Consider the following 17,424-nt stretch of genomic DNA (forward strand, 5'->3'; position numbering starts at 1 on the left):
AATATATTATTCTAATATATTTAATCAAAGGAATTTGAGAAAGCTGTTATAATTAAGGCAGATAAATATTAAATGAAATCAACATACTGTATGTCAAAATATATTTGAAGTGGAAAAGCAGACTGTACACCCCCCTGTTGGCAGTGATTATTTCTGGATTTGGGGATTACAGGTAAATTTTTTTTCTTATCTGTGTTTTCTACATTTCTACAATAACTAACTCTCTTCTAAAGGAGTACAGTCATAAAAGTAGACCGTGATAAACTTAACTTTACAATCTTACTTTCTTATCCCAAATATAGATAAACTCACAATAAGGCTTGTGTTTTTGATACTCAGACCTGGCTATGCAAATAAATATGGGGATGTATGAATACAACGGAAAGAGTGGCTATAGATTGAAGCCAGAGTTCATGAGGAGGCCTGACAAGCATTTTGATCCATTTACTGAAGGCATCGTAGATGGGATAGTGGCAAACACTTTGTCTGTTAAGGTATGTATTCCCCATCACAAAAGCGTTCCTAACAATAGTGTTGAATTTACATTGCATAAAGAAGTGGCTTAGTCATTACAAATTTAGTAACTAGCAATGATTCTACTTTCTTCCTACATTTTTTTTCTCTAAAGATCAAATACACATTAAAAGTTTTCGTAGGCCACATGGATAAGATAAAGGGACTGAATCTCATTCTTAATGATAAAAATCGGACTCTAAATCAATAAAATAAGTTAGAGAGACTCGTCATAACCAATTCTCTTTTTTGGTGTAACTATCCTACTGTGAAATTTACATGATAATTAGTGGCCCATATTGGAGAGATTTTCTGGTCTTTTTTCCCCCGCTTTGGTTCTTAGCAAAATTAGAGAAAGAACATTCCCTCAATAAATTATCAAATATTAAACAAAAGCTTTCAAGTTACTTTAAATGGTTTTTTAAAATCTTCCAGAGCATTCAGAGATTTTAAAACACATGTTAATGATCTTTAAATAGAAGAGTTATTTCATTAAATATTTATGTATATATTGATATATATACATATACATATATCATAAATATATAAAATCATATATATACATACATATGTGTATCTAACCCTAAATAATTCCAAATGATTTTTTATTCTTTGAAATTGATTTTATAGCAGATATAATTTTTTAGCTATCAGAAAATATTTTTAATACTGTGAAAGGAAAATCAATTTTTTAGAATACATTTTTACATGGATTCTTCATTGTTAAAGCTTTTCAAAAATATTGTCTGTTTTCTGTTTAACTGAATAACTATAGAACTAAGAAATTTTTTTAATGGACATAAATGCAATTTTTTGATTAACCTTAAACAAAGGCATTTGAAAAACTATGTAAAAAACTTTCTACAACAGCTTCACTAATTTCTTTCTACCCTAAGCAGTTGAGCACATTTTTACCTTAAAACTTTTGTCACTTTATATCAAGGGTTTAAAGAATAAAATTTCAGTGAAGTGTCTCATAATTATATCTTTTGAAATTACTTCAAGCCACATATATAAAGAGTTCAAGTTGGCAGAATTAGAGTTTATTTTAGGAAACTGTTTTCAGAAAAGGCTGTTTAATTTCTGTCAGGTGTGATTAAGATAAACTCATAAGCTTCATGTACTGATAGAATGCTGCTTTTAGAATCGTTTTCAATTGTTACAGTTCGGTTGAATTAATAACATTTTTGTCTGGTTTGTAGATTCGTCTTGTTTTGAATGTATTTGTTTGCTTTTTTTTTTTTGTCTTGAAAATTCTACTGTAACAGTAAGCAATTACAAAACAATGACACAGAAGCAGGAAAGTATGTTGAGTTGTGAAGGGGAAATAACTGAGCCCCAGACAAGTGTAACCTGCTGCTCCTGTCCAGAGATGCTGTTCCAGAGCTGTCAGTCTCCCCAGAATGGACAGTCCTCACTGCAGTAGAGCCCTACCTTTCACATTATAGCTAGAGCCAAGATGCAGATCATAACTTTCCAATTATGCCTTTGTTTTCATTTTCTGGCATAGATTTTATAATGTCAGAATGGACTTATGAGCTTACACGATGTTGTACCATCCTATTTTACTGATGAGAACGTTGTGGTTTAGTGTCATGAATTTAGTATAGGACTCTACTTTGGTCAAACATCTTAAACACACAAAATCTGTGCATCTGAATTCCAAGTAGGACTTCTATAACTTAGAAGTTTTAAACATGTTTTGAACTGTCTGCTCATTTTATAGACATGGTTCTCACGAAGAACCTCAAGTTAAACAAAGAGATTGTTGCTAGCAGGTCCCATGCACTCAAGCCAAAGAGAACATACAGGGGAAATGAGTTGTCCCAGGATAAATTCAGAGAGCCTTCCTGATGACTTTCTCTCACATTACTCAGAATTTCTGACCACATCAGCATGTAACTGACTTTGACTTTACTCAACCTTTGATGGCTATTCTCACGCCACCATTTTGTCTGATTTCTGGCCCGGCCATAATTCTGTCCCCTTTCACAATCTTGAGCTCAGATTGTGAGCCCAGCCGTAATGCTGGTTCCTTTTCACAATCTTGAGCTCAGAAAGTTCTTGACTAGTAGGCAACTTTCTTGTAACCACCTAACCCGGATTCACCAGGTTTGCTCTGTCGGCACTTGCTTCCTGCTGTTCACCTTCCTAGTATACAGCAGAAGCACATCTTGTTTGCCTCCATTAACCTTTATGACAGCTAATGGATACCTCAGGTTTTGAAAATTTGGACAGAAACAGAGGCAGACCTGGAAGACATTTATAAATATGTAATATTAAAAATCTCTTTTAAGTCTATAATATCAATTAGTTCTGTAGCTAGACAAAGAATACCTAACTGTAGATGGTGACACCATGTGAGATTAGGGGTACCAATAAACTGATCTTGATGGTTTAAAGTGAATACTTGTTCATTTATTCCTCCTACAATACTTTGTCTTATTAATTGACTCCTTCTAACCTTACCATTTTCAATATCCCTCTACCAATCTGTATTAGTTCATTTTCACAATGTTATAAAGAACTACCTGAGACTGAGCAATTTATAAAGAAAAGAGGTTTAATTGACTCACAGTTCTGCATGCCTGAGGAGGCCTCATGAAACTTACAATTATGGTGGAAAGTGAAGGGGAAGCAAAGCACATGTCACACGAGGGAAGGAGAGAGAGAGCAAAGGGAGAACTGCCACACACTTTTAAACCATCAGATCTTGTGAGAACTCACTATCATGAGAACAGCATGAGAGAAACCACTCCCATAATCCAATCACCTCACACCAGGTCCCTCCCCAAACGTGTGGGGATTACAATTTAACATGAGATTTGGGTGAGGACACAGAACCAAACCATATCACAACCCGTTAAGTGAAAGGGAAATCATATTTCTACTCTTGCTTCTATTCCATTTTGCTTATAATTCAACATTCGCCAGCAGCATTTGTGGCTCTTTAAAGTATTCTCTTATGTCTGTGTTATTTGCATATCAAAACTCCTTATGGATTGATTGATTTATTTTCTAGATTATATCAGGTCAGTTTCTTTCTGATAAGAAAGTCGGGACTTACGTGGAAGTGGATATGTTTGGTTTGCCTGTGGATACAAGGAGGAAGGCATTTAAGACCAAGACATCCCAAGGAAATGCTGTGAATCCTGTCTGGGAAGAAGAACCTATTGTGTTCAAAAAGGTTGGTCACATGTTCTTGATATGAGTTATAACTGCATTTTCAGGTGTTTTACACTGAGAAAATAATGAAATGGTGAATTACTTGTTGTTTAATTTGGAAATTTACACATTTATAAAGCAATTACCCTTTGAAAGCCATTCTGAAAACTCTTCAATAATTCTGTTGATCACTTGTTTGGATTTTCAGAATTGTATTGTAAATCAATTCATTCTAGTATGCCTCAAATGGACAGCCATAAAAACATATACATTTAACTCCTATCATCTGATAGTACAAGTGATAAATGATACTTTTTTAATTATAACTCAAATGAAGTAGAGTGGAAGTAGGGAATAATATAGTGGCTGAGAGAAAGAAAATTCATACGTCCTTTAAAAGGAATATTATTTAAATTCCCCAAAATCTCTAGCCTCTGAGAGCTGGTCATTCAATCTTGTCTGGGTTCCATCTAATAAAATTGAAACCTTTCACACTCAACTGGGCCCTTCTCTTTCTTCACCAAAAAGCAAATCTTCTTCACACATGCTTATCATGTAAAGGAAGAAAGTAAGTTCAGTGGGAAGTAGAATTTTTACCCTACTCTTTGCTTTTTTTCTGGCCAAAATACCTACAAAGCCAGTCTTCTGCAAGGAGAATAGCTATATGGAAACTCCCTGTGCTCTGAGATTTTTCCATATGTTAACTGAGTTTAATAATAATGTTTACTATAATGTTTACTTCTTAGGGTTATTATGAATATTCCGTAAGTAAATACGCTAACCACGCTTAAGAAATATCTAGCACAATGAAAATATTCAATAAATGTGAGTTTGCTGGTTTTGTAAACAATACATTTTTAAAGAGATAGTTGACTTCATGTTCTTGACATGAGATATAACTGCATATTTTAGATGTTTCACACTGAGGAAAGAAATGAGTAGTTGCTCGTTGCTTACTATGGGAATTTACAAATTTATAAAGCAATTGTACTTTGAAAGTTATCCTGAAAGTTATTCTTGTTTTTCGGTGGTAGTTGTTTTCACTTTTTTCTGCTGTCACTTTGAAGATGCAAAAGTAATTTGCTTTGAAAACATAAATGAAATATTCACATGGTGATAAGACCACTGAACTCTTTTTGTTTAAAGATAGAACTTTTGTCATTTCCACATTGAGAATGTTCATGTAAAAATAAAACAGCCTATTTTTTTTAACAAATGCCTCATTTAGGCAAGGTGATAAAACACAGATGAAGCCCTATCTCTGACAACCCATGTCTTCTCCTCTGACAATGAAATTTATAAGGCAACATCTCAACTTTTTGTCTAAAGTAGCTAAGTAGAAACTTCTACTTGGATCTGAAAAGGTGGTCCTGGCTAGGCGCAGTGGCTCACGCCTGTAATCCCAGCACTTTGGGAGGCCAAGGCGGTGGATCACCTGAGGTCAGGAGTTCAAGACCAGCCTGACCAATGTGGTGAAATGCTGTCTCTACTAAAAAAAAATACAAAAATTAGCCAGGCGTGGAGGCGTGCACCTGTATAGTACCAGCTATTCAGAAGGCTGAGACAGGAGAATTGCTTGAACCTGGGAGGCGGAGGTTGCGGTGAGCCAAGATCATGCCACTGCACTTCAGCCTGGGTGACAGAGCAAGACTCTGTCTCAAAAAAAAAAGAAAGACAGAAAAAAGAAAAGAAAAGCTGGTCCTGATGAATAATACCTTTCTAATTATTTCTTGGAATTGTTCATTCGTATAACCAGATGTGTCCTTAATGTCCTTTGTAGGTGGTTCTTCCTACTCTGGCCTGTTTGAGAATAGCAGTTTATGAAGAAGGAGGTAAATTCATTGGCCACCGTATCCTGCCAGTGCAAGCCATTCGGCCAGGTATGGATAGTATGCTGAGAAACTTTTAATCAAAGTTGCAAAGAAAATCATCACTGCTTAAAATATTACTAGAAAATGATTTAGGAAACTATTTTCTGCTTTGTAATTTTGTTACATAACAAGAGCTATGAGATTTAGTTACATGTTTTTGTGGCATGTTGTAGTATTAACATATTAGTCAACTCTTTCAACAATAATTATGTGTAACAAACAATCTGAAAACTTATATGCAAGTATTTATCTTCATGCTCATAGGTCTGTGGGTTGACCAGGTTTGGCTGATCTAGCCTGGGCTCAGCAGCATAGCTGTGCTTCAGGTTCTGGGTTGGGTCTATGTCAGTCCCACACGTGCTCACTCTGGGGCCCAGGCTGAAGTGGCAGTTCCTTCCACAATATGGACTTCTCTTGGCAGACAATTGGAATACAGAGGGCCAGTCTAATTCTGCATGAGCATTTTAAGCCTGTGCTTACACCAAAATACTAATATACTGTTGACCAAAGCAGAGCTTAAGCACAAGTCAAGAAATCACGTCAAAGCTGAGCATGGCGGCTCACCCCGATAGTCTCAGCACTTTGGGAGGCTGAGGCAGGTGGATCTCTTGAAGCCAGAAGTTTGAAACCAGCCTGGGCAACAGAGTGAGACCCTGTCTCTACAAAAAATAGTAGTAACAATTAAAAAAAAAAGAATTCATGTCAAGTATAATTCTGTTATGGGGGCAAGTTTTGATCAATAATTCAGTCTATGACATATGATTTTAAATTCTCTTTTGTAGGGAAAAAAAACATATGGTTGGAAAGGAAAAAATCACAATGAATGTTTTCTTTTCTGATGAGAAAAATAATACCTTATCATTCATAACTGTTATTAAAATGAAAAAAGTGACCTGTTTTTCATCTAAAGTAACCTGAAATACATGCTTTCGTCACATAGATGTGCATACTTATAACTAACATTGGGAAGGAAATATGTGCTACACAGCATTATTCTCACCTTCCAGGCTATCACTATATATGTCTAAGGAATGAAAGGAACCAGCCTCTGATGCTGCCTGCTGTCTTTGTCTACATAGAAGTGAAAGACTATGTGCCAGACACATATGCAGGTAAACAACTTAACTCAAATACCCCTTTACTCAAAGGGGCATTTCTGTCTGGGTCACCATATATTTTTGGGTTAGTGGAAGGAAAACTGAACCAAACAAAGCAGGAGATTCTGGCTTCAGAATTACCCCTATTTTCGTATGTGTGTTTAGAGGTAAATTGCTTGAGCCATTGTGAATACATTTTAATTTAATGTATTTTAATTAAGATCACAACACCTCAGTTTTTTGAATATTTATTCCCTGGTAGTCTTATTCTCATGGGCCCAGCACTTACCAACTCATGTTATCCATTACAACAGATGTCTAGGTCTGTACACTGAATTTGTCTTCCACCAATTTTAGAATGCTGATTCTTCTCATGAGTGACATCCTAAATTTAAGGAATTAACCAAGAATCATAAACATAAATGCTTATAGTGCCAAGTAGCTTGGGTGTAAGACACTGGGGAGTACTGGAGACCATGGTAAGCTTGTGGCACATGGTCCATCGAAAGCTGGCAGCCATAACTCATTCCAGCTAGGCATTGCCATTCAAATAACTATATTGCCAAATCATTGGGTTATCTCAACAGTCTGGAAAGCAGGCTTTTTATATGAAATGTCTCCATTTATGAAACATCATTTGAGCCAAATAGGACAATTGTGTGGGCCATTGCTGGAATGGATAGGCCCCTCAAAAAGAAACTAAAGAATCAAGAGTATTGAAGGATCCTGAGTTGAAGCCTCTCCAGTTTGACTCTCAGAACTAAACTCTTAATTTGTCTCTTCCTGAAGTTTCAACAGAGTCCTAACCCTTGTCCATGTTCAAAGTGTTGGTTAGAGGAGTAGATAGTTGTATGGGTAGATGGAAGAACGGAAGATGGATAATAACTGGGTGGATGGATGGATGGATGGGTGGGTAGATGGGTGATGAATGAATGCATGGACTGATGGTCAGACAGATGAGTAAGTAGATGAATGATGGATAATCAATACCTCCAGGACCTTTGATCTAAAATGTCTCTTCCCTATTTAGATGTCATTGAAGCTTTATCAAACCCAATCCGGTATGTGAACCTGATGGAGCAGAGAGCTAAGCAATTGGCTGCTTTGACACTGGAAGATGAAGAAGAAGTAAAGAAAGAGGTGAGAGGGTGTTTTAATCTCACATACAGCATTAAGCATGATTTCCACACCTACTTGTTGGCTTTGTCTAGGTAATATCACATACCTCAGGAGAAGAAATAGCACATTGGAACACTTTCATGGAGTTCAGCATCATGTCACAGAACATCTAGATGACTGACTTAAATTTTTCACATTTCATTTTCTTTTGGTGTTCTGTGGATACCATGAGCATCTTATCTTGTGATAAAATTAAACTGTACACATCTTGCTATTTCCATTGAAACTTTCTACATGATTTCATGCCAATTAAAGGTGATAAAGGCACTTAAAAAGGAAGATAATCATCAAATCATTTAAGGTTTCCCTTTGTCTTTAATGTAGTACGCAGGATTTTCAAAGTGCTTTTTTGATTTTTTATAATACGTAAAACATGTAACACAATACCTGGAAAATAGTATAAGCCATGAAGAGTCTACTATCATTATTAGATGGTTTATTTACATATTATAATGTATGTCCTCCAAATAATTGATATATTATTCCAAATTAGATGTCACAATGCAAAGCATAATTAAGGAAGGATCTAAAAATAGTAGAAATGAAGTTTAAAAATACAAAGCTTCTATGTAGACTGGCAGTCTTTTTGCTTTTAAAAAAGTGAATTATAGCTTGATTATTAAAGGTGACACTAATATTAAAAATAGTGATAAAATTTTGCTATTTTCATATTTTATTCAGAGGAAAAACTTGAGAAAAAAGATAGAAAATGGAGAACTGTCAGTATTGGGGGAAAAAATCTTGAAAATTGTTTTAATAACTGTAACTAATAGTTATCCATTAAATAGTTCAGTTAGATAGTCTATTAAAGTTGATATTGTTCATTAAGTAATGCTTTTCTTATTTCAAAAGCATTCTAGATTTATCATAGAAAATTTAAAACATAAAAATGACAAAAGAAAACAACAAAGAAATCAACTGTAATTCAAATATCCCATCCACTCAGAGATAGCCACTGTGAATATGGGTGTATACATATCTAGCCTTTTTATGCACAACTGTTACTCTTTCATAAAATGGGATAATATTCATAGTTTGTGTTGTAAGTGAAAATAAAAGTATTAAGTATCTCATTGTCCATGTCATTAAATATTCTTCTATGACATGACTTTTAATAACTCATAACCTTCTATCATGTAGCTCCACCATAATTTAATTACTAAGCCCCCAATTATTGGATATTTGCAATGCTGCACTATTTTATTTTATTTTATTTATGGGTACATAGTTGGCATATATGTTATGGGTTGCATTTGATATTCTGATATAGGCATACTGATTTTTGTACACTGATTTTTAATTCTACAACTTCACTGAATGTTCATCAGTTATAATAGCTTGTTGGTGGAGTCATTCGGTTTTTCCAAATATAAGATCATATCATCTGCGAACAGGAATAATTTGACTTTTTCCAATTTGGATGCCCTTTTTTCATTTTCTTGTCTAATTGCTCTAGCTTGGATTTCCAGTACTATGTTGAATAACAGTGGTGAAAGTGAGCATCCTTGTCTTATTCCAGATCTCAGAGGAAAGGCTTTCAGTTTTTCTTCATTCAGTTTGATACTAGCTGTTGAACTGTTATATATGGCTTTCATTGTGCTGATACATGTTCCTTCTATACCCAGGTAGGGTTTTTTTGAGAGTTTTTACCAGAAGGGATGTTGAATTTTATCAAAAGCTTTTTCAACATCAATTGAAATGATCATATGGGTTTTTTTCCCTTCATTCTGCTGATATGATGTATCACATTGATTGATTTGCGTATGTTGAACCATCCTTGCATCTCTGGGATAAATCCCACTTGGGAGAATAATAGCTCAGCCCCTTGCTTGTGGTGGGCAACTTCTGTGTTGTAGTTCGTGCACCCAAGCGCCCTGTGGTATCAGCCTGAGACTGGAGTTTGCCTGAGGCCACATTTCGACTTACCTTCTTTCCTGTCTTAACCTGTTTGCCTCACCTCCCTACAGTTTTTTCCTGAGACCATTCTCTCAGTAACTCATGTGCTCAAGAATCCTCATGTCCACTTCTGCTTCTAGGGAAACTAGCAATGCTAAGTAGCTTGCTGTTTTATAAATAAATACAAGAATGAGTTCTCTTTCTGAATTAATTCTTAATTAGTTAATTAAGAATTTAAATATTTGGCAATACTTACATCTTTCATTCTGATATTTCTTCAACGATAATAGTGCTTTTTCTCTTTTCCATGACCTTTAAAAGATTAAGGCTATTCTATGAGTCTTTCATTTTACTCATATGGACATCAGTATGAAATTAATTTCTCTCTTTGGAAATCCACCAAAGGTTCTCAAATTCTTTTCTCTTTTTCCTGCTTTACTTAATAGCATATTTAATAAAGTATAATTAAAGGTAAGGATAATTTACATAGATATAAATAAATCACTATTAATAGCATTCTTCTCTAAATAGAAAACAGGACCTATTAGGTACAATGCATATTACCTGAGTGGCAAAGTTATCTGAATACCAAACCCCTATGACACACCTATATAACAAACCCTCATGTGTACCCCGAACCTAAAATAAAAGTTAAAAAAAAAAAAAGAAACAAACAGGAATGTCTTTTTTCAACTGGATGTATTTTATTCTGTAAGAAATAGAGGTTAAATGAAAGCATTTTCAAGTGAAATTACATGTATTTTCGGTATTTAGAGGAAATACTTTTTAGATTATCAACTTTAGCCTATTAGTTAGCCATTGTGTCTAAGGAATAAGCACTTGCTTCAAGAGAACATTTCAACACTACCATATTTCAGCCTACTTTTTATGTTGTCTGACATACATGTTCTTGTGAGTGAGCTGAAATTTATCTAAAATTGTTTGCAAATATTAGCTGGCTGTGCTGACACATGCCTGAAATCCCAGCTACTCGGGAGCCTGAGGCTGGGGAATTGCTTGAGTCCAGGAGAAAGAGGCTGCAATGAACTATGAATGCACTACTATACCCTAGCCTGGGTGACAGAGACCATGTCTCTTAAAAATAAAATAAAATAAAATGAGATAAAATTGTTTGTAAATATTTCCTAATTCAGTGTATGGCTCCGATTAGATATAGTAATTGAGCTAAAGGTCTCATAATGGAACATTTTCCTAATGGTGCTTCAGAGAGACAATTTCTGTAATGACTAGGGGAAAATGTCACCCTAAAGAACGGGAGACATAAGGCCTTTGAGATTGTAGGACTCTTTTTACAAATTGATGTCCTTTGAAAACCTTATCTTTGCACCATCAAAAAGGTATTTCAGGAGAATAAAATGTACAAAACTATGGAAGTAGTTTCAGGTCACTCTTATTTTTGTTGTTCTTTTCTTAAAGGTGAGCAGAAAGCATTTTTAGAAATGTATAATATTGTTTAAACTTGGACAGTATTCGGACATTTTTCAGTTTTAGAAATAATTTTAGAGGCATTGAATCACATAGACTCTGTATTGGTCTAACAGAAAATAACGATTTTTTTTCCTTTGACATGTTTAAACTCTTCACTGGCCTCATTTTTACAACTCAAGAAAAAAAAAAAAATCATTTGCCCTTAACATGTAATGCTAGGAAAGAAAAGTCATTTCACACTTGGAGCACCAGTGTGTCTTTTTTCTTGTCTTGGAATAATGTAAGTTTGTTTGAATGATGCCATTGAAAATAAGTAACTGTGGTTTTCTCTGAAGAAAATTCTATCTAGGACATGGCAGGCACTGGAGACACTATTTTAGCATCAAAGACTTTTTTAGTATCATCATTTTAATGTGATGCTTCTAAAGGTCATTTCTGTTTGAACATTAAAAACTTCATTGGACTGCAAAATATTACCAGGTTTTTAATAGTCTTATAAATTATCTTCCTAGAGTAATTTATAAACCAAATAGAGAAGAAAGTGGAATTTTCCCCCATGATTTGAACAATACATATTCATTTCAGATAAGGCAAAAATATATTATTCAGGTTATATTATACATATGTTATGTGTATAATATATATTAGGTTACATATTGTCTGAATAATGGTTGGAAGTGAAGGAATAATAAAGATTTGTTATTGGATTTATTTTGTCTTTGTAAATTCAGAGTGGTAGATTAGTCAAGTTGTAGAATAAGTGCTTTACTGAATCCTAACGAGGTATAACATTCACAGTTAATTCCTCTAAATAAAAAGTCATGTAGAAAAATTTTAAAACATAGTAAACTAAAGAAATACAAATTTAAAACCCTCTAATTCTGCAAATACTGTTAACATTTTTAATGTATATCCTTCTAGCACGTTTCCTATGTAAATTTTCGTTTGTTTATTTTTTGAGACGAAGTCTTGCTCTGTCGCCCAGGCTAGAGTGCAGTGGCGTGATCTCGGCTCACTGCAACCTCTGCCTCCCGGGTTCAAGCAATTCTCCTGCCTCAGCCTCCTGAGTAGCCAGGACTGCAGGCACTCACCACCACACCCAGCTAATTTTTATCTTTTTAGTAGAGATGGGGTTTCACCATGTTGGCTAGGCTCTTCTTGAACATCTGACCTCAGGTAATCCACCTGCCTCGGCCTCCCAAAGTGCTGGGATTACAGGCGTGAGCCCCCGTGGCTGACCTCTATGCACATTTTTAAAAATAATTTTTTAAATGTTTTATAGACCGAATAATGTAATTACAGAGATGCCTAGTGAAATATCATAACACATTTTTTCTTTTCTGTCTTTAAAATACCTATAAAAGGAAAAAGTAAATATCTCATACATTTATTAGGAAATATTTTGTGATAATAATCTCATAAATGCAATATTTGAAAGTGACTTTTTTAATGTTAGAGAAGTAAAGAAAAAATAAATATAATGAGCAAAAAAAAAAGAAAAAAAAAATATACTGAGTGCTTACTGTATATCTAACACTATATTGAGCCCTTTATTTTATTTTTCTTTGATCAAGACAGGGTCTCAATATGTTGCCCAAGCTGGTCTTCAACTCCCAGCTCAAGCAATCCTCCCACTTCCGCCTCCCAAAGCACTGAGATTACAGGGGTGATTCACCATGCCTGGCCATGAAGCTTTTACTGTATTCACTCACTTAAGTCTTAAAACCTCTGGATGTCCTAATTACCATTATTTCCATTTAACAAATGAAGAAACTAAGGCATTGAGGAGTTAAATTGCTTGCCTGTGCCACACTATTAGTAAAGAAAAGAGTTAGGATTGAAATCCTAACTACAAGGATTGGGTTCTACAACTCATGTTCCACATCAGCACTTCTCCACGTTAAGTGTGAAGACCAGGGCATCGTGATAAAATGCTGATCCTGATTCACTGGGTCTGGGGTAGGGCCTGGGACTCAGCATCTCTAATAAGCCCCCGATGATGGGGTACTGCTGGTCCTTGGAGCACAGTTTAACAAGCATCTTCACCACACATGCATCACCTCTGTAACAAAGCTGTAATTTTCTGGTAACCTTTAGCAAGGATGGGCCCTTCGTTCATCTTTCTGTCCTCCATAGCAGGTTACCTGAATGAGAGAGCACAGGGTACAAGACCTTTACCTTAAATAGTAACATCTTTTGATTGAATTTTTAGTTGAATATCAAGAATTTTCCCCCTTTAATCACTGGATGTTGTCAGAACTTATTCTTCAGAAAGTTAGGTTTATCTTTGTGGGTTCTATTTGATTGGTTTGTGCATTGGCTGTCCAAAATACATATCCCTCAACTTGGAAGTTACAAAAGCTGTATTCATCTGCCAAGCATTCATTTCCATACTTGGGAAAATTGTCCTCTAACACAGAGTCCCCGACACTACAAACCTTACCCAGCCCTCAAGGCCAAAAATGTTCACAAGAATTCCCAACATCGTCTGTGTTTGCATCCTGCAAGTAAAAGTGTGTGAGTGGTCTTTGTGTAATATTGATGTTGAAAAGGAAAAGTTGTTTGGTAATACTAAAAGCTTATTTATTCCAAAGGGCCTACTTTTTATATTGTCTGACTCACATGTTCTTGTGAGTGAGCTGAAATTCATCTAAAATTGTTTGCAAATATTAGCTGAGTGTTCTAACACATGCCTGTAGTCCCAGCTCTCGGGAGCCTGAGGCAGGAGAATCGCTTGAGTCTAGAAGGCAGAGGCTGCAATGAGCTGTAAATGCACTACTGTACCCTAGCCTGGGTGACAGAGATCATGTCTCTTAAAAATAAATAAAATAAAATAAAATAAAATAAAATAAAATAAAATAAAATAATTGGTAAATATTTCCTAATTCAGTGTATGGCCCCAATTTGATTATTTGAATAATGATATGAATTTCGCCAATAAAATAATGTGACATCAATAGAATCCAAGGTAGTGCTTTCATAAGGTTACAATGTTTTGCCCAAGGCCTTGGATACCATTTAATTATTCAAAACAGAAGTTTGATATTTCATTCACAATTAAGAACTTCACATTAAATCAAAGATGAAGAATCAAAGATGAGGTTTACAGCTCGTTTTGGATTCTCTTTAAGTAAACTTCTTCCTCCTTCAAATCTTCCTCCTCAAATAATAAATTTGCAAGATATTAATTTATAGAAACAATAGTTTATCAAAATCCCTGAACTTTAAAGCATCCAATACAGTAAAAAGAAAAGGCTTTCCTTTAAATAATGACACCATCTCGTTCATTTCTATACTGTACAGATTTGGCAATGCACTTCCATTGGATGCCTTGGATAAAACTGGGTCTTAACTAGGAAAACCGTAGTAATCTCCATTTTTAGAGAAGGGAACAATTGCTCATTATGGTAGAGTGATTTAGTGCCTAATATCAATGGCCAGTAAGTTGAAGAACTAGGGTCTTTTTAAATAAGTATCAAGAAAAGACCATTCATTCACGTGACTTGAAACTGGTCAATGATTGGTTCAATTCAACTGCTTTTGCAAATATCTTCCATAAAAATTTCTAAAATTTCAGTGGATTCTAATGAGGGACTTTGGATTCATCTGCCTAAAATAGGTATGAGTACAGTAACTTAAATATCCATGTCATGTCCGATTATAAAATCATGGCTCTCAATTAATGATGAAGTTTTTCACTCGGCTTTAGAGCAGGGCTTCTCAAATCTTAATTTGCATACAGGTGTAGGAAATGGGGGGCATGTAGGTCAAAGGATACAAAGCAGGAAATATGTAGGATGAACAAGTAAAAAAATCTAATGTACAGCATGAGGACTATAATTAATAATCGTGTATCGTAGTCAGAATTTTTTCTAAATGAGTAGATTATAGCTGTTCCTGCCACAGGGGGACAAAATGGGTAACTGTGTGAGATGATGGATATGTCTTTTGTTCCCTTATAGTAACTATTTTACTCTATGTAGGTATCTTATAACATGTTGTAAGTCTTGAATATACACAATAAAATTTATTTTTTTAAAGGTGCATACAGATCACTTGAGAATCTTGTTACAATGCAGATTCAGATTCAGTGGCTCTGTCATAATGGATCACAAAACACTGCATATTTAACAAGCTTCTAGGTGATGCTTATGGCCCATGGACCATATTTGGAGTAGCAGGTCTCTCAAACTTTAGCATGTACCAGACTCACCCAGATGGCTTTCTAAAACACAGATTGATGGGCGTCATAGTCAAAGTTTCTGATTCAGTAGGTCTGGGGTGGACCCAAGAATTTGCATCTCTAACAATTTGCGGTGAAGCTGATGCTGGTCTAGGGACCACACATTAAGAACTGCTGCTTTGAAGTCCTGCATCTTTCTTTTGCAAGAGCGTGGCTCTCCCCAGATGAAACCCATTAATTCCATCCACTCTAAAATGTCGGCTTAATCACAGAAACCTGGGAAGGGCTCCAGGAGACACTTTTTGTGAGAATTATCCAGAATTTGTCCTGTGAGCGATTGACCGTAGTCCTTACCAAATGATTTGACCTAATTAATTTCAAAGATATATTTCCACAAAATTAATGTAAAGAGTTGTTGGTCTACTTTCTTTTAAAAAGAGAAATCCATGATTTCTACCTAACAGCCAAGGGTTTAATCCTTCTGATTTCTTTGGAAACTGTATCAAAACACTTCTAATAAATTAAAGTTGGTAGGAACTTTTTTATATACATATATATTAAAGTTTATATATATAACATGTATAAATGAGTCAGCAGAGCTATGTTCCTTTACCCTTTTATAGACTTCTGAATAACCTGCTGCTATTATGCATTAAATACAAACTTTTTACAGACAGCAGAAAGCAGCATCTTCACTCTTTTCATTCATTGATTTATTCATTCATTCAAAATTTTTTTTTATTTTAGCCTAACATTTAGGTGGTTCTTTACTTTCAGGACGTAGCCATTAATAGTATAGCTATTTATTGTATACTAGCAGGAAAATAAATGTGAATTCATTCATTCATTCATTCAATTAAAAAAAAACACACACAACTATGTGTCAGTCACTCTCATGGCCCTTATATGTGTAATGCTGAGGAAAATCAGATGCTCTCATAGCCCTTACAACTTGGAGGAAGAGAGTGACATTATAAAATTTATACATCTACATGTAAAATTGCAGTTGTTACTAATGTTCAACAAAATGATACCGTATGAGTGCTGATGACTCATGCGAGTGCTTATATGATGACACAGCCATGCTGTGTCAAGATTCACTTGAATCCATGCTCCAGTTACCGCTGGAAGAACTTGCTGGACAGTAACTGTGCAAAACACCAAAAGGGCTTTACTTGGTGTCAATGAAGAAGTCAACAGATGAATTTATCCAGCTCGTTAAAGCTGTCTCTTGCTTCTAACTCACACTGGTAGACTCTTCAAAATTAGGAGTTTTGGCATACTTCATTATGAAAAATTCTAAGCTAACATTGAAAGAACTGTATAAAGAACACCTATATATCAGCCACTTGGATTCCATAATTAAAATTTTGATGCTTTCACTTGATCACATATAAATCCCTCTATCCATTTATCAATCCATCTTAGTTCAATATGATGCATTTTAAAGTAGGTTGCAAACATCAGTATACTTCACTCCTAAATATTTGGGAGGGCATATAGCAGGATGAAGTTTGTAAGAATGATTCTGAATTTCTTAGAAATAGGAGGCAGATACATTATCTAATTTCATTCAAGTAATAGAAATTTAAGGTACAATTTGTACTCATGTTTGAAGAGGCTCCTCCTTAAGGGAAAGGCTGGCTCTAACAAAGCTACTTTATGACAATATTTGTCCTCAGTGGAGTGGATTCCTGCATGATGAAATTATGAGACTCACCCATAATATGCTGGAAAAATTGATGGCCTTGCCTCTTACCCATGTGGTGACCATCCAAAGGAAGATGCTGTCATCCTAATCAGCTACACAGAAGGAACTGCACTCTTTAGATGACTCAGACGAGGAAAGCAAGATCCAACACCTCTAATAGCCCAGTAATACATATGATATTTGAAAGACCCTTCACTTACCATGTTAACCATTCAGTTAAATCCTCCAAATCCTAATTCTCTGCTGCTTAGCCATCAGATCCAAACTTTCTTTTTTTTTTTTTTTTTTTTGAGACGGAGTCTCGCTCTGTCGCCCAGGCTGGAGTGCAGTGGCGCGATCTCGGCTCACTGCAAGCTCCGC

The 17,424-nt window shown here is 35.2% G+C and overlaps 1 protein-coding gene across 1 annotated transcript in view; it reads left to right on the forward strand.

The window, feature by feature from the left end:
- PLCB1 (phospholipase C, beta 1 (phosphoinositide-specific)) overlaps positions 1 to 17,424 on the forward strand; it is a 765,482-nt gene that overhangs the window by 599,705 nt on the left and 148,353 nt on the right. Inside the window, exons 19-23 of the mRNA XM_011998595.1 lie at positions 340 to 494; positions 3,536 to 3,700; positions 5,459 to 5,558; positions 6,557 to 6,661; positions 7,677 to 7,786. Of these exons, the coding sequence (XP_011853985.1) occupies positions 340 to 494; positions 3,536 to 3,700; positions 5,459 to 5,558; positions 6,557 to 6,661; positions 7,677 to 7,786 (635 nt within the window). The remainder of the gene's footprint in view (positions 1 to 339; positions 495 to 3,535; positions 3,701 to 5,458; positions 5,559 to 6,556; positions 6,662 to 7,676; positions 7,787 to 17,424) is intronic.

Source organism: Mandrillus leucophaeus, unplaced genomic scaffold (assembly GCF_000951045.1).
Source record: "Mandrillus leucophaeus isolate KB7577 unplaced genomic scaffold, Mleu.le_1.0 Scaffold116, whole genome shotgun sequence".
NCBI lineage: Eukaryota > Metazoa > Chordata > Mammalia > Primates > Cercopithecidae > Mandrillus > Mandrillus leucophaeus.